The sequence below is a fragment of the Seriola lalandi genome, unplaced genomic scaffold (genome assembly GCF_002814215.2).
Source record: "Seriola lalandi dorsalis isolate HSWRI2012SDOR001 ecotype SW California unplaced genomic scaffold, Sedor1 jcf7180002054383, whole genome shotgun sequence".
Classification (NCBI taxonomy): Eukaryota; Metazoa; Chordata; class Actinopteri; order Carangiformes; family Carangidae; genus Seriola; species Seriola lalandi.
Genome location: NW_019524936.1, coordinates 529,603 through 557,448, shown reverse-complemented (window position 1 = coordinate 557,448; position 27,846 = coordinate 529,603). Strand labels below are relative to the sequence as shown.

The following is a 27,846-nucleotide window of genomic DNA, read 5'->3' as shown; positions in this document are numbered from 1 at the left end:
TAATAAAAGATGATGCTGCAAAATGGATACCAGCTAGTGCTCCAACATGACATTAGAGAAAAGGATATCACAGTTTTTTTTCCCTTTTTTTGTCTTCTATGTGCTTTGTTGTGAAAGATTGATAACGTTTTGTGATGTTTGTCAATGGCTAATAGTTATGAAACTTATACAATACAGAAATGGCCATGAGGACATTCGGTTCAATAAAAACATACAATTCAAAATGCTTATGTGGTTTTTACAATGACGAATGCAAAATGAACACAAATCAGATCTGTTACATGGAAACTAAAACTGTACCACTTTAGAGCATAAGAAAATAACTGTGCAATGAGAGCTGTGTGGATTTAGAGATTATATAGGCAGAAAGATACCTGGAGTAAGATCACACACTCACTTCACTTAGGTAAATTTTAAAGCAGATAGTAGCTCTGTCTCTGCTTCACGCACACAGTTACACTGAGAAGCCCTCTAGAAGTCCTTACCAGCTTTTTCATGCATTTATGATAAAAAATAATATGGTCTTTAATTTGCATAATTACCTGCTGCACCACAAAACAATATTGTTTCAGTGATGAAGAGTGGCAGGGGCTCTCAGTAAACTGTCAAGCTGCTCAAGGCCAAAACACTGGGAACACAGTGTAAAGACCTACTCTGTGTCTGAGAGAATGTCTCTCTCGACAGTTAAAGAAGGATGTACTCTTAGTTTACTTGTGACATCTCCAGAATGTTTTTTTAAAGAGTGTAGAGATAGAATTGTCCTGTTAACTTCACATATCTGCTTGGGTGAGAAGCAGCAATCATTAGTAGTCAGTGTCATTCCTTTGTTCTATACTTAGCTCAGTGTGGTGGAAGACACTTCACACAGGCTGTTAATGCAACAAGCAAAAATAAGCTACTTGATAAGAGGAATTCTATCATTAAAAATAAACATCATTTGGTGTGTGTAAAAATGTGCAATTTTACATGCAGGGAAGGCTGATAATTAGTGACACACACACGAAGGCAGGCAGACAGAGAGGAGCTGTCCTTGGTGCTGAATCAGCCACCCCTGCTTTGCTGTTGGTGCTCTTTGTGGACTGTTGCATCTTTATAATCACCTATGGCCCTCAGATATTGTGCAGTGTACTTTTAATCTTTAAATTATTGAACTAATTTCATCAGCATCGGTATGTACACTAAAAGGAGGGCTATTCATTATTTGTTTTGGGCATTTGATTTATTCTAGATATGTGCATTATGTTTACAAGCTTAGGTAGGACTATTACCTCAGGTTAGTATAGATATAGGACCTGTTTTTTTTTCTACCAGACCAAAAGAGGGAAACATGATTTCTTTGTTTTATTGTTTGCTTGATTTCCAAGGACAAATAAACCAGTAGAAAACTAGAAAAAGACTTAATTTTTGATATGTGAAGTTTGATTTGAATTATCGACGAATAGCCACCATACTAGATCAGATTCGGCTTTATTGTCATTTCATATAGTAAATACAAACTGCAGCTCAGCATCTAACCAAAGTACATATATGTATGTATAAAAAGATCATTACGGATAGGAGGCCTTATTTCTCTTCCCACCCCTCTACTCGACTCCTTCAATTATTGAAATCTTGCTCATAGGGAGTACAGACGTTTCTCAATGAGTAAAGCAAGGGTTCAAGAGCTATAGATGGTGCACAAAATCAGGAAAAACCTGAATAAATAATGGGAGAAACAAAATGACTGCAGATGTTTCCAGTTGTGGTAAAAGTCTTGTTTTATTTATCATATAAAAGTAGCAATATAACAGTGTAAAAATACCCCATACAAGTAAAAGTCCTGTTTTTTTAATTACAAAATGTTAAACATATAGCCTACTGCTGAATAAGATAAAATCTTACTCCCGTAACAAGTAACAAGTAATTATATCTATAAAATAAGTGTAGTGGAGTATGAAGTCAATATTTTCCTCTAAAATGGAGTAAAATAGAAACATAAGACATGCTACCCTAAAAAGGAAGGACTCAATTAAAGTAAATGGAGTAAATGTACTAAATGTGCTGAGTTACATTCTAACAAACCAAACGAGAGTTCATAGTAGAGTGAGTTGCTAAGATGAAATACAAAAGCCTATTTGCTTATTATGGTGTGTCCTATTTATTACAGGTGTAAACAACAACGTTTTCACAGCTGCATTGCTGAAGTTTATAGACCTCATCTGCTCTTCTTTGATACACCTGCAACTTGTGCCAACCCGTGCGTACCTGCGTCATCGTGTCTCAGCCAATCCCGACGCGCTCCACCGCATCCTGTTTGGCGTAGTTTAAGACGTGCGGACCAATCAGGACGAGCCGTGCACTTTGTCACGGCGAAATCAAAGTTGTTGTAGAAGCGCGTGTGTGTGTGCGCGAGGGGAGGCAAAAGCTGGTGGCCGGTGCATGAGAGAGGAACGAGACAGCGGAGGGAAGTGGGCAAGCCGACTGACTGCTGCTACTGGATATTTACCTCCGCGAAATACACGTTTAATTAGCCTGTTCTGTGTCAATTTAGAGTCTGAAACCCAAAAACAATAAGCACCATTTCGACGGAATATCTTATTATACTTAGAAACGAATCCCCAGATTGATGCCTCCGACGAAAGATGACTTGACAGTCGAAACTAGCTCTATTCCGTTGGATTAGAGACTGTAGCGATGTCTAAACATCTGTGAGCTTAGTTTCCTCATTCCTCTGTTGAAGTGGACTCATCAATTTGCTCAAGTTTTGCAGCTGAAGGAGCATTTTCTCTTAATCCAAGATGACGGAAATCAGTGAGAAGGAGAATGAACCACAAAACAGGGACCTTCACCGACCCCAGGCGACCGTGCCCAGCCAACCTGAATCAAAGGTAACAACACACCTGTGCAAATAGAGGAGTATCTCACGGTAAAACATAGAAAAAAAGAGGCTGTGAAGCATTTGTGGAGAATTTTGACCAAGTTTAATATTTATTTATGTCTCGGACTCGTTTTACCCCCTGCTCTGTGTGTAAATGAAAGTATCTCTTAATGGGAATGTCGACTTGCCCACACAACTAAGTTGTTTTCTCTCTTAAGAGGCTAATTCTGTAGTGTATGCATGTCTTGCATAACAAGTCTAAGCCGCTTTACTTCTTGTAACTACGCTGACCTTAGAGTTAGAGGGCAAAGATTACATGAAGGTGCATGTGTGTTCTCTGTGGCATGTGTAGAGAATAAACAATATGTTTGAGAAGCCAATTCAAGAGAGGGTTTTGGAGTTTTCATTAACTACAATGATGAATTTAACATCACTAACTACTATTATCCCTTACTGACTTTCTCCTTGAATCAGTCACCTAGTCTATAGAGAAAGATCTTCAGACAGAGGTGCACAATGGAGATAGTGTGAAAGAGGCTGCAGTATAATTTAGTTTTTATACATAGGCTACTGCACAGTACATGTCACAGCATCCCATAGCAAAGGAGTTATGAGCCTGGTGGCCTTGCATATCCTCTCTGAGAAAACCACTGGGACCATTACAGAGCACAGGATGCCAAACATGGTAGAGGCATGACCGGATTAACCTGCTGTGGGACCCCTGGGCAAAAAATTAGCAGCTGGTTCCCTCTAATCTCCCCCCATGCTCTGTTAAATACAGTTTGTTTGTTTGTTTTTTACAGTTTTTTTCTGATTGAATACTACTTAGCATCAGAGTTGTTGCAGGAGTAATTTGATCAACCATATTATTTTTGGAAATATGCAACATATAATCATCATCCCAGATCACAAGACGTACACTACACATCTACTGTCCCATGATGATTAAAGAAAGCATTTACGTTTTCTGCTCCAGCCACTTGGAATAGTCTGCAAAAGGAATTTAAATTGTTGAATCTGATATCTCAGATCACAGAATACAGGACTAGATTCTAGCTAACTTAATTTTCGCCTTAGTTTGGTGTTGTTACCCGTTTTTAGTGTAGTTTCATCCATTGTCGGATTTTGCATTGTTTTGTTTGCAAGTGTTTCTGCAGCTATCTTGGCCAGGTCCCCTTCGGGTTTCCAACCTCAGTGGGACTTGACTTGTTTAGGCTAAATAAAATGTATAGAAATTAGACACAAAATGAAAATAATAATAATGGTTTTAAAACTACATTTTGACTTGCTTCAATATGGCACCTCAAGATTAGAAAGTAAAGCAGGACCCACATTACAGCCTTTAGTGGTGCATATTCACAGACAAATTTTCAATGAACTTAGCGCAAAACACTGTATTCTTGAAGCTCCCTGTAGTTCTTGTGTCCCAGGGCGGTTGCCTGCTTTGCTGGCAAACCACAGGTAATAACCTCAGTTCAATTATGAACTATTTAAAAAAAAAAAAAAAAAATAGATGGGCTTTTTGTTGCTGAGTGATCTTTCTTGATTAAAAAAAATCGAGCTGAACTTCAAACTGAGGCTGCTCTTTCTAAATTCTCATTTACTGACTTGACCTAAATCTCCTGCATCACAATTTTTTTTTTTTTTTTACATTTTCAAATGAGCTTCAAGAACAGCCTTAATTGCAGCAGCAATCACAGCAAGAAATCACATTATGGCAATCCTTTTCCAGTCATCACCACAGGGACCTGGAACAAGCCCGACAGAGCAGGCCTCTTGTTGTTTCTATTTGACAACAGACAACACAATGGATGGTGGGCGTTAGGGGGCTGCATGAATTTATGAGCCAATCAGCTAGCAGATGTTTGCTGTGTCTAGCTAGGGGCTGGGTCATAATTCACACAAATGGCTGTCCAGACAATACAGAACTGGGAGGAAACAATCTTCCGAGCTGCGTCACCCATGTTGCTCTGTGTTTGCCAAGCCCCTGCTGGCAGCCATGACGGATTCACATCCCACAGAAGAAAAAAAAGAGGAAAAGGGGAGGGAAAGATCAAATGTGTGTTACAACTGGGGTCTCTTTTATAGTAGTCTGCTTGGGGTGTCTCTAGAGTTTCACTGGTTTCTCTCTGTCACTTTCAGTCTTCTCACTGCATATCGCTCTATTTATTTCATAACAATTTCTACCTCTTCTTCCCTCTTCTACCTCCATGTCTTTCTCTTCCTGAGTTCCACTTACTGCCTCTTTCTCATCTCTTCATCAACTCTCCTTCATCGCTCACTTTCCTCTCCCTCCTTGTCTCTCCGCCGTCCCTCGGCTCTCAGAGTATTTATTACAGTGCTAAGTGAGCCCACCAGCTTTCTAGAGTGCTTCTAATAGAGACTGTGATAGAGAACGGATAGTTATTCCACCTCCTCCACCTACAGGCAAGGTGATAGCTCCAAAAATATTATCATTCCTCTCTAATCACTTGGAGCACATGCCGTTCAGGTGTCTTGCATTTAGTGAGGTGCAGAAAATCTGATGATGACGAGGAATATTTGTGTGTAAAGTGGAAGTGTGGAAAGACAAAGTAATGGTTAGAGGAATAGTTATATATTTAGGGAAATGTGCTTATTCACTTTCTTGTTGAAAGTTTGGATTAGGAGATTGACACCACTCTCATATCTGTATGCTTAACATGAAGCTGCAGCCAGTTAGCTTAGCTTATTTGTAAATTTGGTGTGCATTAAAGAGTTATCAATCTTACATATACGCCTTTAACAGCACAGACAACACCAGGTGCACAAGGTAAATAAAAATAAATAAATAAATAAATTATATGAGTGATGGCTGCTGGACTATGCAGTTTTGGACTATGAACCTTTGTCCAGAAGGAAGAAGCTGAACTTCACTGTTCAAAGGGTGGGGGCAGTCATTTAAAATTGAGCCAGCTATCTGCTGTAAATGCCTGGTGTATAGGGACGCTAGATTTAAACTGTGACTCACCAGTCACCTTACCGGACCATTTAACAATTTGATTCAGAGAGTTCCTGCTCTTTAAAGATAGGTTTCCAAACCAGACAGCAGAGAAAAAGATAAAATCAACTCAACAAAAGCACAGTACAATAAGGTCATCATGCTCTTGTCAATGTGGAAATGGAACAGTTTCCCCAGACACAACCATCACTGTTCCCTCTTCTTGCACAAAGCTTCATAATTTGTCTCAAAGTTTTGTGTCAATAATTGTCGCAAGGTATTTGTAAGATTGAACACATTCCACTGTCATCTTTAATGTGAGTTCATATATGTTGGCAAGTCTTCCAAAATGATATCAACTATAAATTATCATATCTTTTGTCTTAGATATGTGTAGTTGAAGGTAGGACTCCTCACACCACTTGACAAAGTCATCTCGGGCCGTGGCTGGTCTCATTGTCCCGGAGCCGGCTAACAATAACAGAGTCATCTGCATACTTTAGGATGGTCCTGTTTTCATACCTTCTCAGACACATTTATTTGTAGAGGATAAATAAATGCGGTGTAAGCTCACATCCTTGTGGGGAACTCCATTTACCCTCACTCATGAGATAGTAGGTGGCTTTTGATCCTTGGACAGAGCCAGGCTTGCTGTCTCTCCCTCTTTTCAGTCTTTATGCTAAGCTAGGTTAAGCAGCTGCTGGCTATAAATTTCATATTTACCTTCTACACATAAGAGTGATTTCTCAGCAAAAAGTGATTAAGCATATTTCCCGAAATGTCAAACAGTCCCTTTAAGCTACACGATGCCAGAATCTGCCGCTACATAAAGTTTAATATTCACAAAAGACAGTGAGTTTAAATGCTGATAATGCAAGGTGGTGCTGTGGCCCGGTCCGCAGGGTCTTCACACGGCCCATCACGTTCTCGGCCAACACAAAGACATTTTTATGAGGTGAAATGATGGTAACGGTTTCTCTCCGACTTTGCCCTTCACACTAACTTTCCAGAGCTCTCTTTACTCACTAACCTTCCTATCAGCATCCTTTCTCCCCTTCTTATCTAATTAATTTCTTGCTCCACTCTTAGAGTATGTATTCCCTATCTCTTTTCCATTAAATGAAAACCAAAACCTTTTTCCACCTGCACTTCCCCCTCTCTTCATCTTTCTGTCTTCATGTCTTCGTCGCCCCCCCCCCCACCCCCCCACGCAGCGCTGAATGACTGGCTGAGTGTTTGAAAGTGTAAAGATGATTTAAGAATAGGATGAGAATTGTGCAAGACCAGGGTTGCCAGATCAGTCGGTTTAACCAAACAACAGTTTGCATTCTTTATTAATTAAGACTCAATTTCAAATTCCAATTTGTTATTTTTACAGTTCACTAAACAAATCATTTTACTCAAATGTTTAGCTGTAAAACCGGAAAATGATGCTGTTATATTTAATTAATTTTGACAGTTTTGACATTTCATTTTCACTTGGCTAAGTTCTCGATTCCTGTGTCAGTAAGTAACTAAACTTTTTTAATACAACTGCTGATGTGTACCAGCATGTGTGTGTACCACTGATGATGATGATACTGTGTGTAGATGACATTTCTGAACAAAGTGTGTTCATCCTCCTTGTGCTTGTTTCTTCCATATCACTGTTAGCAGGGTGGATACATCAGTCACTCAACTGACTTCTGACATACCATGATATGTTTGTATCTCGCCTGCCAGAATGATTGACTTGTACTGCTGACCTTTGAAACAAACTTTAGTCTGACTCTGAGAACAGATGAATGATTAGAGGGAGACAGGCAAAATGAGAACGATGGAGAGAGATGGAAATTTACAGTGACAAATGAAGTGAAAATACACAAAGAACAGGACATGAACGCTGCATCATCCGTGAAAGAACGCAAACTGATAAACCAACTTAATGTTCTATACAGCGTCACCATCCTGCTCATGAGTCCAGTGTTGGCCCAGCAGTGTATGATTAATAGTGAAGTCATTGAATTACTGTCCTTGATTGAGATCTAAAATGCTGCTGATCCAGCAGAGTCCCTTGTGCAGTGTCAGGGTAAGAGTGGAGTCTGTTTGGAATAAGTATGCACTTTGTTTAGTCCTCTGTTTACTACTGACCTTTGGTTGCTGCTTTAGTGACAGTTATATTATTTTCTCTCTAAAAGGCAAAGCTGTTGATTTAGTGCAGTTGAGGAAATAAAGTATTATAATGGATAGTTCTGATCTTCAGTCTGAATGACAGATTCACCTTGAAAAAACCTGAACAACTTTGACTACATTAACAACTAATGTTCATTCATAAAGACCTTCTGTTGCCTAGCAACTATGATGTAACTTTATTTTCAACTCAAGAGGGTACTGCTAGCAAGTCACTGGCATTGAAATAACATTTCATTATTAATATTTTTTCATAAATGACTTTCTCTCTAAGTGTAAGACTGTTTTATCAACTGAATAATTCAACCTGCGTAGAAAATGTTCTCCTTTTACATTTCTCCCTCATTTATGTGAGAGAGAGATTCCTGAACAAACCCAAGGATCCAAGTTATACTTTGAATACAGATATAATAATCTTGCCCTGCACCTTGCACCTCTCGATGTTTCTCTGTACTCTTGTACTTTAATTGATTCCCAAGGACTTTGAGTTTGGTGTGGGACTGTTAAACAAAAACCTACAGTGAATTAAACAAGTTAACTGACTGACAATAGTGACTCATTTAGATGTACCACAGAAAACAGGAAAATATACAAGTCACTTATCTCACTGTATAACAGTCGGTATAGGGCTGCGTTTCAAATTAAAAACGGGACAGATAATCACTATTTTATGTCTCTGTGTTTGTTGAATGTAAGACAGTACAGCTTTAGTGGGTGTAAATGATCATCCATTAATCAAATGTAAACAACTTGTGAGTCCCCCAATGAGTGTTGTTCTGTCACCATTGTGTGAACATCAAAGAGATGTTGTGACAGTCACCTAATGCTAACTGCAAAAGCTCCTTGTGCAGTTAAGCCCTTTAAAGGGCTGGATTTGGAAATGCAAGCTCCTTTTGCTGCACACTCAGGCAGACAGCCTGTGAGCTGGTGGAGTCTTTGCTACCAAGAGGCTCATGCATCACTAAGAAACAGCCCTTCAAACAATAGTCTGATATTTGGTAGCCACACACAGAGCTGTGAAAGTGACAAGACAGAAGCACTGGAGAACATTTTACCTTGATTCACGCCTTGTCTTTCACCTAATGTATTAATATGCAGTGTAAAGAGGTTAGAGGGACACCTCAGCTTCTCTTCCTCATCTGCAAAGTCTTATTTTAGCTTCTCCGCCAATCTGAGTTTGTAAATTTCTTAATCTATTGTTGATAGAGTCTATAATATGCTTAGTCATGACATTGATTTGGTAAATAATAGGCTACAGGAGAAGTCAAATACGTCTGTAAAAGAGCACACGAACCTCTGAAGTAACTTAAATCTATTACACATCAAAGTGTCATTACATCTGAATGTAATTATTAATACTATTTTTTCAATGACCATACTAAAAATTCACTTCACATACACAGTGCTTTTTGGGTAGTTTGAGAAGACTGTAAATGTCTCAGCTACTTAAAATCCCCCCAAATCCCTCTAATAGGTCTACATAGAAATGGAGAGAGAAAATGTTATATTTACTGTACAGAAAAACTGTATTTAAACTGTCATTATCACTCTGTTGAAGTGAGTTGTCAATTTGCTTCAAGCCCTATCGCCAGCAGTGCAGCTTGTGCAGTGAGGCCTTACTGCTCTCTGTTGGCACAAAAGGTCGTTTCAGTGGGTGAACTTTTACCCAACAATGTCCTGCTGGAGCCGCGCCTAATAGGGTCACCTTTAATTCAAGGCTCAGGTCACTGCGAGAAGAATACCAAACTTAATCAGGTTCCAGTGTGTTCAGTAATACTTTGAATATCGTCAGAAGCTAGAGATGTCCTGAGAAAAACTCTGCAGTGGGCATGTCGTGTGCAATAGCTGGCAGACACTGGGGAGTGTGGGGAGTCGCTCAACTGTGTCCCAACTGCAGATAAAGCTTCTGCAGAGAGGCAAGAGACCATCCTGGTCCATCCTTGACCAGATGTAGGAATAATAGGTAAACACTGAAAGATTATATATGCCACCTTTCCCACAGAAACTGATTATTATTTCATGAGTGAATTCTAACTAAATAAATAATCTTTGACACCGTTTTTAGGGGAGGTTCCAGAGAAGAAACAAATTGTGTTCTCTTTTAGAAAGTTAAATTGTCTTTACTGAGTATGAACAAGGCTAAACTGAAGTTGACTATTAAACTTAAAGATGTGTTGAAATCTATAACTGTTACTGGAGAGATTTGATTTTCTTTCATGATGCTGTTCCTCAAAAAGACACTGTAGAAAAACAAGGGGAGTTGCCTTTGCATCGTAGTGGCAGCAGGATGACTTTTCGCCTTTCACAGGCATCTTGTGTGAACACGCACCCACCCCACTTCTTAATCATTAATTTATCCAGGCACTCCTCACAACAGCCTATTTATAGAAGCCTTCACCAAACATCTCTCCGCTCTGTGCTCGTTTTCAAACAGCTGAAGAACAAGGCCGAGACATCGGCTCTGTCTCTCCACTGTACCGCTCGTACCGTGTCTGTCAGAGCGGCGATCAAGAATGGCCCCGGTGCATTATTGGGCTTTCAAAGACAAGGGTGTTGATAGTGGCGGTGTGGTATTTTCAGTCTAACTCATCTTTTATTATATTTTTCTTTCCATTTCTTCTTTCTGTTTTACCTATCTTCTTCCTTTAACTGCCCCCATACTTTCCTTGTCTTTTATTCTTTGCTTCATCGTCTTCCTCGAACCACAGTCTGTTCTAGTGCACTACACTACTTGCACTGTGATGAGCTAATTGCTGTCAGTAGTTCAGCGTGTGATGGGTCTCCAGTTCTATGATCCATAAATAGACTTTTCTAAACCTTTCGTAGAGACACAAGAGAACGGAGAAATATAGAGATTTGCATTCATTAGAGCTTTGCTTTTGACTTATGTTCTGCTTTCAGGGAAGGACGTTGTGGGATATAAGAGAAAAGCTATACTAACACACACTATAACACAAAGCCATGCATATATAATAAGAGTAATCACAAAGGCTAGGAGATAATTAAAATAGTGGTTGTGTGCAGCTCTAAAATTTCAGAGGCTTGGGCAGCTTTAATTATATTTTTTGTTATATTTGTAATTCTACTTTGCACTTACATTGAATTAAATATGAATGACTGGATAAATTTAGTTTTTCTCTCAAGAAACTTGCCTAAATGTGTTAAAGACCACAGGTTAAACCCTGTTTTTATGATCACATCCCCTTAACAGGCTTAATAGGCTCTGTAGGCTTCACCACAGTGGAATCAGAAGCCCCTCTGGTAGTTATTATAGAGGATACTATATTACTATATGGCTTGGATGTACTAAATTCAAATTACAGTGTACAGTTACAGAGCTTGTTAGAGGGCAGAACATTTGTGAAACTGTCAGTCAAATACACTAATGTTAGGGCATTCGTTATAACACCATGGGATTTTATCTGCCTCCACTCTTCTGGGAAAGCTTTCCACAAGATTTCTCAACCTGGCTGCAGAGATTTCTTTCAATCAGCCCCATGAGTGTCCCTGAGGTCGGGCTCTGGTGTTGGCTGAGAAGGCCTGGATTGTATCCGGCGTTCCAGTTCATTCCAAAGGTGTTGAATGGAGTTGAGGTCAGGGCTCTGTCCATGGAACAACGGTCAAGTTTTTCTACACCAAACTGGTAAAACTCTTTATTTATGGACCTCACGTCCAAGTTGGGTAAACACTTTTGGGTAAAATACCGTGTCATTGTATGCCATAGTGTTTAAATTTCCTTTAACTGGAAGTGTAAACGCCATTTTCTAGCAACAAGTTTATGTTATTTGGAATTTTGAGGTAGGGAAAGTAGTTTCTTTCCTGTAAAATATAAGGTTAAATTCCTTTGAGTTTCTGTTGTAATCTTGAGCAGCTGCTTCGCACACCTGTAAAAAAGACAGAGAAGAAGAGTGTTGTTGTGCTGAGGTAAAGTGATGGAGCAAGTTGTTTGTAAGGCAGTCTCCTGTTCATTCTTCAGATGAACACAGAACAGTATGAAGTACAGATGGCAACGACAGAATGTGAGGGGCCAAACTAAAACCTTTTTATTAAAAAAAAAAAAAAGTCCCATAAAAAGTGACACAATTTGACGAGCATTCACATTCTCTCTGCCGTATTCTGCATTTTATCTTGGGCTAATGCTGAACTATGAAAGTGTCCAGAACAGTTGCCAAGCTGCAAAAATTATACTGCATCTTTGTACATGTGGAGAGCAGTCATAAAACACTTTTGCTGGTCTATTTCTTTGACAGCACTTAAGCATAAACTTTATAGGATCGGTTAAATGGGATCATGTAGATACAGAAGCTGTTGAATAATAGGCCCACTGATGAACTGTATAAATACACCCACTTACATCTTATTCATGTAACTTTTATATATTACTTTCATTCTTGCAGACCATATAGATTATGATGGAAATATTGTGCACTGCCTCCTGTCAATATAATGTAGTAGTGCCCAATTATATCTAAAGCTACAAATTACAAAATACATTAAGCATTAAACTATTGTATTTTAATTTTCACATCTGCCTAGGTTAAATCCCCATTTATGTCTTTGTTCCTTTAATCTTTGTAAAAACTCAGGGAGGTATATTAGCCTATTGATTATCAGCCATGTGTGGCCTAGATTGTAGCTGAGGAAATTGTTCCTTTTTCCCTTGGAACTGAAGCAAAGCTAGGCCTTCAGTATAGGAAGATTAACAAAGCCAGACAAGTTAAAAAAAAATCTAATAGAGAAGAACATCCATTACTGAATGGGCCACCAGTCGAGCCAAGAAGAGGCCATTAAGGAAAGCATGGACTCAGCTCCCTGTAGAAAACATTTATGAGAAGCACTCACTAATGGGTCAACAGAGAGGACTCTTTTCATCACTCAAACTAATTGGCATCTGTGAATCTGTAGCTTAAAGAAGAAAAAGAGGAAGCTGCTCAATGCTATTGATCAAATTTTGTGCGAGGGAGTGCAGATGGGCGATGTGGTGGCTTTCAAGGCTCAGAGGTGCAATAGACATGATGAGGATGCTACCTTCATCCATATAACACACATAAAACTGACAGAAGGATATACAGTTAGCTTTTCTTGCAGAGGAAACATCAGTTTTTTCCTACATTGCTACAAACAAACATATTAATGCCAGAAAAGTAAAAGAAGGTATGAGGCAGGACTCTGATTATCATAACAATGTCCTTAACCCAGTCACAAACATAGGCAGTTAATGAGCTCTGTGTAAATCGAGGTGTTACTCTACCGTCTGAGGGACCTATTACATCCATGCCCTCATTCTCCAGGCCATTCTTAAGAGTCGGAGCAGTTATTATTTCCATATATTGGGTCCCATCGCTCCTAAGTCTCTGTAATTGTTTGTCATTATCAGTTTCCCTTTATTGGTGCCAAGAGCACTGGATGGCAAGCATGTGGGAAATGGAGGCACGCACAGTCAAAGATAAACACGATGTTTGCCATGCATCACTAATAGCATCAAATGCGAGGGTGCAGGCCGCTCAATAAAACTAATCAAATGTGAATTTTAAGGGGTATTGACTCCGGTGGATCTAAAGAACAAGGGGTAGGAAGAAGAAGATGGAAGATCAGAAGCCAGCCTGGCAGGGCAAGGGCAGTCAGAGGGTAGAGCAAACAGACTGATTTTTAACAGACTGATTTCTCAAACACTGCACAGCCCCTTGAGTCGGGCACTTTTTTTTTACTTTTTTACAGCCACTTCTATAGTGCAGAATGTCATAAATAAAAGAAAGGGTTGGACTGTCTCATGTTGTAATGAATCAAGTCACTTTTGTCACCCCCAAAAAAATGGAAGGCTGATGCTGTTGCTGCATGTGTATGTGGAAATAGGCAGCTGCTTGCTAACACGTTTGCAGTATCAAGTTAGAAGGTGATAATTTGTCAATGTTGTGTTCATGGCTTGTTTCTGCTGCACCTCACTGGCCTAAAACAGCACAAAACAACATCCTTAATTAGTATTTAGCACTCAAAAACTTCACCACCTGTGTGTGTGTGTGTGTGTGTGTGTGTGTTTTGTTTAGTGTGTGTGTGTGTGTGTGTGTGTGTGTGTGTGCACATGTCTGTTCATCAGATTAAATTGACAGTGTCAGCAAGCAACCCCAAAATCTTCGGAGTAGAAATCTGACTGAGAAAATGGTTTGTAAGGCCTTTGTGTGTATTGTCATTAAATATGACATTGCCCAATTATTATCTTCCTGTTTTCTTTCAGTTGCAGCGGCTGAAGCGTTCCCTGTCCTTCAAGTCAGTCATGCGCAGCAAGAGTGTGGACAACTTTTTCCAGCGCAGCAATGGCGAAACCCGCCCACCCTCAGGCCTCATCACTACACCGCCACCTCCACCATCTCCTCCCCCCTTCTCTGAGTCCCCCCTGGCCTATGAGCGCTCTCCCTCCCTGTCCCCGACAGTCAGTCCCAACCCTTCATTGTCCTCACATTCACCATCTATCAGTCCCTCACTGTCCGTCACCTCCAAAACCCAGCCAAAGACTCAGGCCCTGCCGGTGCAGCCGGTCAAGACCCACTGTTTCCAGGAGCATGTCTTCCGTAGGCCTGCCAGCTGCCAGCGATGCAAACACATGATCCAAGGTAGGTTAATTAATCCAGTTTACGACTGGCCCAGATTCTTTGAAAAATTAATATTTAATTCATGGAAAGGATGCAGATGTTGGCAAGGTGTGTTGAATCACTCACACGATGAAAGTGAATGTGTTCCAGGAGGAATTTCCTGCAAAATGCGGAACTAAGCCAATCATCAGATACTGTTTAATGTTAGTAGTTATGTTGGTGAGGTAAACATAGTGAATATCAAAGTGCTTCTCTGGCTTGGATTAACATTTGCTTTAAAGTATCATTTTAAAACCAGAAAACACAATACAGTATATGCAGACATTTCTGCTCCTGGAACTTCTGCCACTTTACCCAAAACAATGACACAAATTTTATTTGTGGTTCTCAAAGGACTGTGGACATTCTGTTTCTTCAGCACAAAATCATCTCAATGAAAATTCTTGACAGCAAGCTCTGTGGTCCAGTCTTTACACGCCTACACTGGGAGTTGTATTGTCTTTTCCAACAACTGATATATGGACATTTCTCAGCTGTGCTGTTCGTAAAACAAAATCAATTGGACAGTTCATTTGTCTTACTAGCATCCATTAAAATGGGATGGCTAGTTGCCTCTCAAAGAAAAGAATTTGTTATTCTTTATGTCTTGGCAGGACATGTTCCTTGAATCTAAGAGTTTATTACTCAGTTTTAACCCAAAAACAAACTTGGAAAGACATGTCAACTCACATTTTAATGTGTCTCAAGTCCATGCTGTGCTTTTATAATCCTCTTTTGCTTTGGCAAATTGACACCAGAGAAACTGCTCCTGATTTATAATCCACTGTAGAAAGAAGCAAGCGTGTGGCTGGGTATAGAGTAATCAGCTGGTTTCAGTCGTCAGATCAGTTCAGGATTGTTATTATGTACGAGGGACACACTTCTGAACTGTAAAGCTTGAGAAAAAGTTTTCGGCTTCCTGACCAGTCTTTAAGGCACATTGATCCGTCACAATTCAAGGCCAAGTCTTAGTGTGCTTTCAGTATTGTGGCTCTTATGCTCTAGATGAGACTTTATTTAAACAGTTTCAGTTTATACAGACAGATCATTTCTTAATTTGTTTATTGTGTGTGAAATACGTATCAGTTGCTTTATTAATTAGTAAAACATTTTGTGATATTTGCTCTAGGAAGGAACATTTAACATACTGTACCTTGTGACATATAGTCAGTCCACAGAAAACATATTACACACAGACCGTGAAGCATGCAAGTGTCAGAACCGATATTTAGACAGTTTACTTGCAGTGCAGGTTCCACATGTGAAACACACATCTGGTGCATTTACAGAAACATTGACAGGCATCAGTCTTCAGTGGACAAATAGGGCTGCGTGTTAAAGTGAATGTTGGTGTCTTTGCAGGGAACTCAAAGCAGGGGCTGCGCTGTAAAGCCTGCAAGATGGCGGCCCATCTCTGGTGCTCATCAGAGCTCTCCCAGCAGCCCTGTATTGGCAAGGTAAGAACTCTTCAGACTGACTTACAGTATCGTCAGGTTTCACTGCCTGGAACTTTCCATCTTTATGAATCTAACAGCTTCACCCTTCTGCCCACATATAATAAATGGTATCACAGACTTCTGACACCTAGCTTTCTGGAGATGTTCAGTCATGTAGTGTTAACATGGGTGTGAAACTGTCTTGGATTCTCCTCAAAGTCTCACGAAAGTAGCTGGTTTTGCAGCCGTACCAGTGACATACATTTAATTGATTAATATTGTTTTATTATCATCTTTTACATCTGTATTTTCTCATTCCATGAAATCAGTCACTGTCTTGGGGAAGGGAACAATGTCACCTTTGAGAAGACAACTGTCATTAGGATAAAATGCTTAATCACCGGTCAGCTTGGCTTTTTTATTAATTAATAATATTAAATTCAATGCACTTCACTCTGAGCTTATCGGCTTACTATGGTCAAAAATGTGTCTTACAAAGTTTTTTTTCATATTTTGTGCATTTGTTTTTAAAATGCACTGGAAACGCACAAGTTCTGTAGCGCAGAGACTAAGCCAGAATGCATTGTGTCAGCAGAATTAAATAGCAACTGGATGCTGTAATTGTCTCTCTCAGTCAGTTGGCATAGCTTTTAGTCCTGGTAATATGCTTAGCCTCAAAGCCCCCATCTTGTTAAAGGAGGATAAATCCCTTTTCAAACCAGCAGACACACAAAGGTAGGGGTTATAAATGGAATGTGGATTGACCAGAGCTTTGAAAAGTCGACCAAGACACAGAAAATGTGTGAAAGGGTAGCAATGGGATAAAATGATCTACCAACTATAAATGCCACAAGAGGAACAAAAAGCTGAAGAGGATGACACTGATAAAGTTTCAGTGGCCAGGTCCCAACATTTTTTCACTCAGCCTTTTTGTCCTTCCTGCCGCATGTGCTGCTCTTCTCAAATAACACCGTCCTCTCTTCCTCTGTCTTGTCTGGGCGCTACATTTCCTCTCCCGGCCCCCCCTCAACTCTGTTGGAAAATCAATATCTCCCTGTACCAGCTGGTCTGGCTAATTCAGTGTGAAATTCAGTGTGTTTGAGGCGCTCACAATCCCTCGAGGATATGACACGGCAGGCTCTCGCCAAGCCTTCAGCAGTGTCCTTTTCGATCACTGCACACTCATCAAAGCAAGGATTAGGCATTTTACAGAAACCGGATGGAGTTCGAGGCTACTTCTTGTAAATCTACCTAACTTAATGTCTGGGGTTCACTGACACCAAAGTGCGTCATCCAATGTGTTTGGTTTGTGTGCTAATAGTTTACTTGTGAAATTTTACTTAGATTGCATTTTAAGTGCCACTATTATTCAGGTGCAATTTTGAGATTGTGGAATACTGATCATACAGATTTGAAAATCGAGAAGAAATGTAGAAAAAATGGACTGTAGAGCTGTTTTAAGGCATCAAATGTCCCTGTAGTTGCAGAAATACTTGGGCATCATGATGATATTATACTTTAATCCATGTGATTGGTGGGGAAAACTAGCAGAGTCGAAATGCCAGTCACACTCTTGGGATGACTGGAGGCAAGACAGAGCAGCGATGTAGTTGCTGCAGGGAGGAGAGAGGAGAGTGTCAACCAGCAGCAGAGTCCAGTGAAGACCAGGAGGAGCAGTTCATCTTAGTGTGACTAACTATGAATATATCAGTGCACATATGATGTAAGTCATTCACAGTGCTGTACCTCAGTACACTTTTCAGATACCTGTACTTTACTCAAGTATTTTTATGTTATGCTACTTTACACATCTATGTAGGGAGGCAAATATTGAACTTTGTCCTCCACTACGTTTATATGAGAGCTATAGTTACTGGTTAGTTTGTAGAGTGTAACATTTTACTTACTGTACAAACTGCAAAAATCTCCTTATTCTGTTGTCTTTCAAGATTCCCACACTTATTTCTAGAAAATTCTTGATACAGGTTGATTTCTATAGGAAACAGGTAGAAATGGCCTAATGTTTTGACAGAAAAAAGATTCACAACTCAGTAACTAAAAACTAATCATCGTATAAAGTAGTTCAAATGAGCTCCAGTTTGGCCAGCTACAACACTGAAATGCTGCCTAAAGGTGAATGCATAGATGATTATAAGCCTATAAAATGTCATAGAACAGTTAAAAAAAAGAAAGAGACAGTTCTTCATAATGAGGACTTCTACTTAAGCAACATTTTAATAGATGACTTTTCCATGTAACAGGTATTGGCACAGCGTGGTAAAAGATCTGAGTACTTCCTCCACCTCTGGTCATTCATAACAAACAATAAAAAGACAAATTTGAGCAGGCTCAACTTCCACAAGCCTGTGTTTATGTAAAGTAGAGAAATTAAAAATGAAAGGGGAATATAGATGACGACAGGTCATCTGGCTTGCACTCAGCTTGTTTGCTTTGTTCGCTCATATATGACCAATTGTTTTAAAATGTCCTTAGAATCGAGCGGCTTTAAATGACTTTGGAATCATGACAACCTTTTGCTAATCGATGTTAATCAAACTTAAAGATGTATTACAGTTTGATTGAAGAAATAAGCCTGCTGAGCTCCGCACAAAATAATTACTCCTGCAGAAAAGCAACACACACACAAGCAAAGTGTGAAATTGTCTCTTGCCTCATGTCTTAAAGACTTACACTCACCATTACTAATATGCTGAGATACAAACGTAAGGGTAGCGTTTGGCTATTTGGTGTGAAAGGGAAGGTTTCTGATGAGGAGGAAATGATTTATCTACCGGTTCTGAGCACATTAGTTTGTTTCAGTTTGGAGATGAGGCCAATCGTCACTCATTAAATTAGCATAATTGGAAGTGAGTGAAGCATCTGCCCAGTTTGTTTACACACAGCTCTTTTATTTTGTTTGTGTCCTGTGTTTCCTGTGAAGCACTTTGTGACAAATAGATTAAAACAATGATAATGAACAATATTCATATAAAAAGCATCACAAACTTGGCCAGAGCTCTATGTCTCTGCTGAGCTGCAACAATTAATCGATAGGGCCATCGACAGTAAATTTTGTTCTATTTTATCCATCCATCCATCCATATCTTTCATTTGTCCGAGACAAGCATCAGATAAGCAACTATTTTAATGGTTTATTAATTGTTGTCAAATGCTGGATATCATTACAAATGTTGCTAATTTTGAGTTTGTCATAGTTTCATGTCGTCATTCAAGTGTAGAGGTTAAGTTTCTGCTCTGTGATCGAGATGAAGACAAGATTCTAGGCAAATGCTTTTCTGTCAGTCTGACAGCAGCCACCGCACTCCTTCAGTACCTCAAAGCAATGTTTCACTTTTGAATGACTTCTGTACTTAAAGTCTACACTCACAATATCTGTCATATCATCATGGCGGTCATTTTGATTCATGTCCTTGACATTAATATATTCCTTTACTCTGATTATCAGACACTGCTGATGTCATTGACAGTCTATAGATAAATTATTTATAAATGATTTCTCACTTGTAACATTATGTAGCCTGTGCAGAATATGTATTTTACTTTTATTTGCAGGGAAAAAAGCAACAGGTTTTACATGAGGGATGTTGTCAGCAAAATAATACATGTCCCCGTAAATGCTGTTTTATTTTGATTTTATTTTGATTTTATTTTGAAACTAGTTCAACCAATGAACGTGTCACAGGATGGCAGGAAGATAATTCAAAGATTGAATACGTTTGTCTTATGTCATTTTCAACATGTATCACTTCCTGTAAAACAGATGAAAAGAGATAAATAAAGCTGAGATACTATCTTTATAAACGGTTTCTATTTGCAGAACACAAAATAGATTTATCACAGCCCCTCTGTCAAAAACAGGACTTTGTAATGTTATCTCTTAGTCTGATGAGTCATGTACTGTAGCTAAACATATTTCTCCTGCTAAATAAAGAAACACGATCAGATATCAAAGCTTGTACAGTACCAGATCTGCTCTCCTCTACAGTGTGACAGAGACACACCTTTGTGGTGCTTCAGTACGCACAACCATGCGGATAAATTTGCTTGAAGGCAGACAAGAAAAAAAGTTGTCATACTCCATTAGGCATACAGCAGTGTTGGGGGACATTTCTTCAGGAATTCAGTGTTAAAACTAATGGTGAATGTATTATTGCCACCATCAGTGGGCAATGATAGAGCCAGTGCAATAATGCAGTGATAAATCATATCATGTGATCTAACCTACATGTGTCAAGATGGAAAAGTGTGTCAAAGGGATTCATTTTGATTCTCTTTAGCACTGAAACAGTTTGCATCAGTATATCAGGTGATTAGAGGTTGAGTCGTCACTGTCTGGTTATGGTCTCTGTGAAATTATGACTTCTTTTCTTTCTCCTACAGTCCATAAACTGAGGGGTTCGGATGAGAAACGACCACAACACAGCTTGATGTAAAAATGAGCAAAATGTTCTTAGAAGTAACCCACAAGAGAGGCGGTGCAGCAGCCCTGCTGCCTCCTACAAACTACTTTCATATGCAGCTTTTCTGCATTAGTGATTTCCTTTCAGTGCCAGAAAGAAGTGTGAAATTCAGTCATGTAAAAGTAAAAAGTAAAGGGTATGGAGGTCAAGATGGAGAAGGGGCATTAGTGTTTTCCTTTGACAGTTGTCTTAGTTTCACACCCTGTTCCATACTAATAAACAGCATTGCCTTTTTCATTATTTAACCATGACCTCAGTGTTCCCCTTACTGTAAAAAAGTGGATTTACAAGCCTAAACTTCCCTTTACTGAAAGCATACATTTACATACATGCACAGATATTGTAGGAATAATCGAAGATGTTTGGAGGATGTGTACCAAGAGATGACAATAAGCAAAATATCTGCATCAGAATGATTTGTTGGACATTTCAGTTGAGCTGAAATACTGAAAGAACACCCAGCCTGCTACTCAGCTTTCATCGCACATACTGTAGGCTCACCTCTCCCAGATAAAACCACAGGTATTGTCTTACATCTACCCATTTGTCTTTTTTTTCTGCCTCAAGTCAAATTTCTCCTTCCCCTGTCCTCCCATTTCTGTCCCTTGTCTCCCCGCCTCACTGCTGGCGTTCAGTCAGGAGCTTTCAAGAGAAACTTCAGCTCTCCTCTGCTAACCATTGATCCGTTGGGTGTGGTCAGAGAGGCTCCTGCTGCTCAGGGTGAGTGATGGAAACGCTGGGCTGATTCAACACAGCACCAAACAACTGAAATCTCAGGATGACTAATGACCACGTCTGTGGCCTTCAGTCCTTGATGCCTGACAGGTCACTGTGTATGTGTGCAGGGGCGTGTGTGTGTGTGTCAGTATAGTGTCAGCTATAAAATTGCACATATGTTGCTCTGTTCCACCTTGTCTGGCTGTGTGTAGAAGCAGATAATGGCATTGTCGACCCTGTGTATGAAGCACTGCGCTATGGGACGTCGCTGGCTCAGATGAGTCGCTCCAGCTTCGGCAGTATCTCAGAGTCGCCCTGTCATGAGGTATGAAAACACACATACACATAAAATACAGGGACAATACCAGTCATTCATTTCAATTCATGCTGACATCAATTATACGTAGAATGTTTTTGACTTTGCTGGCTGCAACCTTTTCTTTTTTCTAGCTAGAAAAACCTCAAGACAAACTAGAAAATCAGCCTATAGCTGAAGAGGAGCACATCCCAGGAAGTAAGTCAAATCATTTTCCTTTGACTTTCTAACTGATAAATGGTCGTGCTGTAAGATGAATGTTGACATGCCATTAGATACTCTTCTCACTGTTGGACATCTTTCATTTGTGATGGTCAGTTAGATTATATTTTTGCTTACCCACCTGTGTCATCTAATTCCTGTTTCTGTAGTAATGTCTTACATTTTCCCAGACTTTTGTCAACCTGAAAAATTTCAACACTACTTTTATCTATGTGGAAAGATTGCATTCTGGTCTAGCAAGGCAGCTATTCGGAGACATCACTGCCTTTCCTGCAGTACATTTCTCCTCCTATGAGGCTTTCCTCCTGTATCCAGTCTTTGTGCTAAGCTAAGCTAACAACCAGCTGGTCACGGCTTCACATTTACCCTACAGACATCAGAATGGTGTCAATCTTCTAAACTAAATAAAAGCAAATAAGTATTCCTTTAAATGTCATTGTCATCCATCATTGAAAGAGAAACAGAAATTTAGACTAACAATGCATTGAACTCAGAGACGGATGATTCATCGTCAATGTATTGTTCAGATTATTTGTTTCCTCTGCAACATGTTTCTGACAAAGGAGCCATGCAAACCAAATGTCCAAGAGTTAAAGAACCGTATTACCATAAGACACAGTACACTGTAGAGGTGGTGTGCTTGTGTGTGAGTCTACCCAGTACTTTTCCCTCTCTGTCTATATTCCCAGGAGAGCGGATCATCTCTGTTTGTAGTGCTGCCACTTTACAGTTAATGACCTTGACTTCGGCCTTCCTTCTGTTTGCAGCACAGTGACAAGGCCTCTCTCTCTCTCTCTCTCTCTCTCTCTCTCTCCTTTCTCTTGCACCCCCTCTCTTCCCCCCCTGTTTCCGTTATCTTGCACGTGACCTTTCTTTCTCTCTCACATATTGTGTTTCCCTCTCTCTCTCCCTTTCTCTTTGTGGTTATACGTCTGTCTCTCCAGTGCTCACTCCTCCTGAAAGCGAGAAGGCTGATTCAGAAGACAGGGTCAGCCTGAAGGTGTGTAGTCAGCATTCCTCTCATCTTTCAGCCTTATTTTTCTTGGTGAAACTGCACTCTATCAACCCCCTTCAAACTCTCCATCCCTTTCACTCAGTTTCAGACACACAAGGAACATATCGATAACAATCTTTAAATTTCTCTCTGTGTATTTGTGTTTTTGTCAGACTCCCAAACGAGTAGAGGTCCACTCCATCCACACCTATGTGGCTCTTTACAAGTTCCTGCCTCAGGAGAAGAATGACTTGGAGCTACAGTCAGTCCAGTTTCTTTGTATACTGTATTTCAGTGTATGAGAGTAATCAGTTGAGATAGGAGGAAATGTTCACCTGGCCAAATTTTTACTGACACTCACACACCATCTGCCTCCTCAGCGGGATGATTGTAGGGGGTTGAAGGGTTCGGGGTGGGAGGAGGAGGAGCGGTGCTGGGAGGCCGGGAAGGACAAACAGCTGCGAGTGTGTGACAGAAGAGGAAGAGTCTGTATGTTAGTAGGTGCAGGAAACCGCTCAGTGTGGTATGACACCCACGGCTAGTTTGGAGGATGCTGTGCTAGAAGACAGCACACGAGGCGTCTCTTCACATGGACAGAGCAGTCCAGTTTCCTCAAAGAATAACTAATTTCACAGTGACATTTACAATAGTGTATGTGAAACAACATGGGACAAGAACTCTAAGAGTGACATACAGTGATGAGTGCTTCCTGATTAAAGCCTAGTCTTTTAACCTAATTGTGAAATCTCTGTTTTCTAGAGGAGAAATGGTGAGAAATATCTTGTTCATGTATTGTCACTTCTCACTTCTGCAAACAAGACTCAAATCAGAATTATAGCTTGATATGAAAGCAGTAGAAATGCTATTTAAAGGTTGCCCACTGTAGCATTAATTGCTTTGTGTGTCTGTCTGTTTTTCCTCCAGGCCTGGTGACAGAGTTCAAGTCACAGATGACTCCAACGAGGACTGGTGGAAGGTGGGGAAAAATCTTTTCTGTTCAGATGCACTAATTTGTGTCCGTACATTTTCTCTCCATCCATCTTTCGTTCTTTCTTTGTTCTAAGCCAGTGTGTAGGTGAGTAAAATACTCTCACCATGACTCTCAGGATTACCTTTGAATAGATACACACAGTCCCACACATATAACCTTTACTTCCACAGTCATAGCCTCAGTTGAAGTCGTTCCATTCAGCTTATCAGAGACACTAAGACAGAAGAGTCGGTGGATGTGCTTGAAGGACATCGGTTGTGGATGTTAGCAGAGCTAGTTAGAGGAAAAGAAGACAGATTGCAGTCTGTGTTTAATGAGGCAGCTGAAGATCTTAACCTTCACCTGCCACAGGACAGACAGGTCTTTACATAAACGAAGCACCAGGGAAAAGTAGAGGGATATACACTTCAGTAAATGGCAGGAGACATATTTTCTCTTTTCTAAAGAGTCTCAGTATGAATTTAAGAGAAAGAACTTTTAAGTGATTTGAATAAAATGTGCAGATACTAAACACTTTGTTACATTTAATGTTTTTGCTGCTGGAGCCATAGTTCAAACCAAAAAAAACAAAAGCCACCTCGTTGTTCTTGCCCATCTCTAAGGCCATTTTAGTGTTAGACAGTTCATAATTAAATGCTTATGGTGAAGGGACAAAATATACTTTATTTGATTTAAATCTAGTACAATATTGAATTCAAATAAATGTAAATTTATGTAAAATGACACAAACAATACAACTGTTAATGTACTGAGATTAACTGTAATTTTAAACCTTGCAAACCCCAATTAGAAAAGTCACATTTAAACGCCACAGAAATCTGCTATTTCACTGCAAACATGTCTTAATGGCCAATATCTTGATATAAGCAAAACATGTGACTCTGAAACTCATGGGATTTGTACGCTTGCTTGCCAGAGTCTCTGAAGAGAATAGAGGGGGATTAGGGATCTGCAAATACAGATGCTTTTTGTTCTTGTACTGATGTTGCTAATTAGGGAACAAAACCATTTTCCTGCTAATTGTACTGGTTCATTCCAATTTCATTTTGTTACTGTGATAGAAATGTGATGCATATTTAGGCAACTGGTCAAGTAAACAAAAATGAAAATGCAAAGTATCTCATTGTGTATGCGCAGGCAAGGACTGTCAAGGACTGTGGTGGAAGCTGCCTGTGTTGGTTTTGCTATTTGTGTTGAAACATGAGCAGCAGATGATTGAAGTGTAGTGGTTTCTTTTTGTCAAGAGGGCAGCAAATTGTGGCGTGGGATTGTGTAGAGGGTGATTTTTACTCAGACTGAGGGAGATCATCATTAAAGGTTTTTGTACTGTGGTTCAAACAAAGCAATTAGGAACATTATTTACTATTTAAGCCTCAGTACAGAACAGAAAATATCTATTTATACTTTATCTGTCAAAGACTAACTGTGTGTGTGTGTGTGTGTGTGTGTGTGTGTGTGTGTGTGTGTGTGTGTGTGTTAACCAGGGAAAAAGCAAAGACAAGGTAGGATTTTTCCCAGCCAACTTTGTGCAGCGGGTCCGCCCTGGCGAGCGGGTGTGGAAGGTCACCACTGGTTTCCACGGTAACCGAGACAAAGGCCAGATGACTGTAAAAGAGGCCCAGGTGAACATGCATTAAAATTCACACTATTTCTCTCTCTCTCTCTCTCTCTCTCTCTCTCTCTCTCTCTCTCTCTCTCTATCTCTCTCTCTCTCTCTCATTTTAAAATGTATGCAAATTCATGCAGAAAACTGCTGAGATTACAGAGGACAACATGTTATGGCTTCCAATGCAGCTCACTTTTAGCCTCAGTCCACAAACTGTATCACATCACTGAATGTCACTTGCACCTCCTCCTGCTCAATATTCTTCACTCCTCCTCCCCCCACCCCACCCCACCTTTCCCTCACCCACTGTTGACTCCCCCTCTGCAGATCTGTGTGGGGAAGAACGAGGAGATTGACGGTTTCCTCCGGCTGACTAGCGGGAAGAAGAGAGGCTTGGTCCCTGTGAAGTGTCTGCTAGAAATATGATGGCGGCTCACTTCCCCTTGACCCTCAGTTTGATAGAGAAGTTCACTATGACGGAGGAATACTCAGGAGTGTTTACCCAACACCTCACTGACCGCCAACCACCCACCCCAACCCCTCCAAAATCTGGCAGTGAAGTAGCAGCTTGAGTGGACGATGATCCACAACTTTGCTTTTTACTGGAGAGGATTTTAAAGGTTAAGACTTAAAGGAGGGGGCGGCTTCTTTAGAGTTCTTTAGAGCTACTTTTCTTGTAGCACAACTTTACTTTGTGTGGTTTTATACACATTCACAACAGAAATGTAGCATCATATAGCAGAGGATGAGCGCGCAGGAAGTCTGGCTACCTCACTAGCCATCTCCATTAGCCTTCCATCTGCGAAAAAGGGGAGAGGACTACTTTATTATGATGTCAATGCGTGTCCAAGCCTAAAGGACTTTGTGAGCAAACTGTCTTCATTTCATTGTTTGCGTAGAGACATAAGAGATTGTGAAAGATTGTAGCTGTTTATCGTAGTTGCTTGTGCCAACATGTTTTGGTCGATTGTTTCAAACCCTTACACAGATTTGCTTTAGTAGATTCAGCTGAGGATATAAACTATGACTATCCAGTTTTGGATGTGCAGGCTGCAGCTCACGATGTGCACACATCTGCTGTTGTGATATGGATTCATGATGTGCATATGGTTCACTCATGCTCTGACTAGAAAATGATTCAGGTATTACATTATGTAAAAACCCAAAAGTCTTCTCTGCTACATTTTGGTCAAATGAAAGTCATAACACACACACACACACACACACACACACACACACACACACACTGGGGTTTCTGTTTATCAGACTGCTCTCCAGTGATTAGATTACAGTACATTTTTGCTCTTCACAGCTCTGATGTGACAAATGCTTTCCGTGCACCTCGGGGAGCCTCTTTCTCAGTATGCCCTTCAATCACACCCTTTCTACACACACTAACACACACAGATTTTATAGTTCACTCCGCTCCATGTAACTCTAAAATCAATCACTAGAATCTGCTTCCTGTCATTGTACTCTCAGCGTTGTTTATCCGTATGTAATGTCCAGTAATACTCGCTGTCATATCTGGTTGTGTGCTACAACGTGAGGACGGTGTGCTGTCTCGACTGTCTGATCTACATGCTTTTTCTTCCAGGGAAGAGCAGAGCAAAGAAATACTGCAATTCAGGATGATGAATTCAAAACCAAACTCAGTGTTTTTCTGTCAAAAAAGTGAGAAAGGCTGTCAAACAAAGCTGTCAAAGACGTGTTGAATTTTTGATGAATGGCTACTTTTTCTCCCAGCACATGTGGTTACTTTTAAGTAACACTTAGGGACTGTTAATTGTTGCTGTAATTAAAGGTGATAAAAGGCAAAATCACCTCACACCATCTGATATATTGCTGTCAGTATAAACCATAAAGCAGTGACAAACTGCCTTTGTTACAGCAATAACTGTAAATAAAAATATGACAGTATTTGTAAATAGCCTTATGAAGATACTATATATATTGGCTCTGAATAGCACTCTGAGCAAGAGGTTTGCAGCTATCCAGGAGCCAACTAAGGGCATTAACTTCACAGTTATAATTTACAGGAGATTATTGTTTATGGTCCAACTTACCAATGTATGCACCTCTATGCTCAATTAACATCAAGCCCTGTCAGCACAAATCTTTTCAAATACTATGCACAACAGTTCTAGTCACTCACTTTATTTTGTACTCTGCTTATTTCCAGCGGCGCCTCACACGGATTAGTGTAAACTTTTGCAGTGTGGCTAAAGATTTGAATTTGAACTCCAACTTCCAGGAGTCTTGCAGCTTTTACAACGTGTCCATCTTGGATCAGTCTGCACCATGCTAATCCTAAACATTACCATCACTGACTAGAACCAAGATTGGCTCAGGATCAGTATTACCCAGGTGAATTCCCTTTCTCACTTTAATGCACACGACCAGGCTAGTTCTCTGCATGGCCAACTGCCCTGTGAGCCTCACATCTCTCAATAAAGTCAGATGAACTCTCAA

At 40.1% G+C, this 27,846-nt stretch overlaps 1 protein-coding gene across 1 annotated transcript; it reads left to right on the top strand.

Annotated features, from left to right (window-relative positions):
- Nucleotides 1-2,417: 2,417 nt before the first annotated feature.
- Nucleotides 2,418-27,846, top strand: LOC111657087 (SH3 and cysteine-rich domain-containing protein 2). Its single transcript, XM_023409071.2, has 11 exons — nucleotides 2,418-2,867; nucleotides 14,218-14,593; nucleotides 15,974-16,068; nucleotides 21,164-21,248; nucleotides 21,458-21,570; nucleotides 21,696-21,759; nucleotides 22,728-22,783; nucleotides 22,951-23,039; nucleotides 23,702-23,753; nucleotides 25,253-25,390; nucleotides 25,702-27,846. Exons 1-11 carry the CDS (start codon nucleotides 2,778-2,780, stop codon nucleotides 25,798-25,800), a joined length of 1,257 nt encoding a protein of 418 aa, XP_023264839.1. The 5' UTR covers nucleotides 2,418-2,777; the 3' UTR covers nucleotides 25,801-27,846.

What these genes read in the sequence shown, in the direction of transcription:
- LOC111657087 (XM_023409071.2), top strand. Translation starts at nt 2,778, where the DNA reads ATGACGGAAATCAGTGAGAAGGAGAATGAACCACAAAACAGGGACCTT. An exon ending in CAGAGTCGCCCTGTCATGAG is followed by an intron (nt 21,571 to 21,695) that starts GTATGAAAACAC and finishes TCTTTTTTCTAG; the next exon opens with CTAGAAAAACCTCAAGACAA. An exon ending in AAGAATGACTTGGAGCTACA is followed by an intron (nt 23,040 to 23,701) that starts GTCAGTCCAGTT and finishes TTTTTCCTCCAG; the next exon opens with GCCTGGTGACAGAGTTCAAG.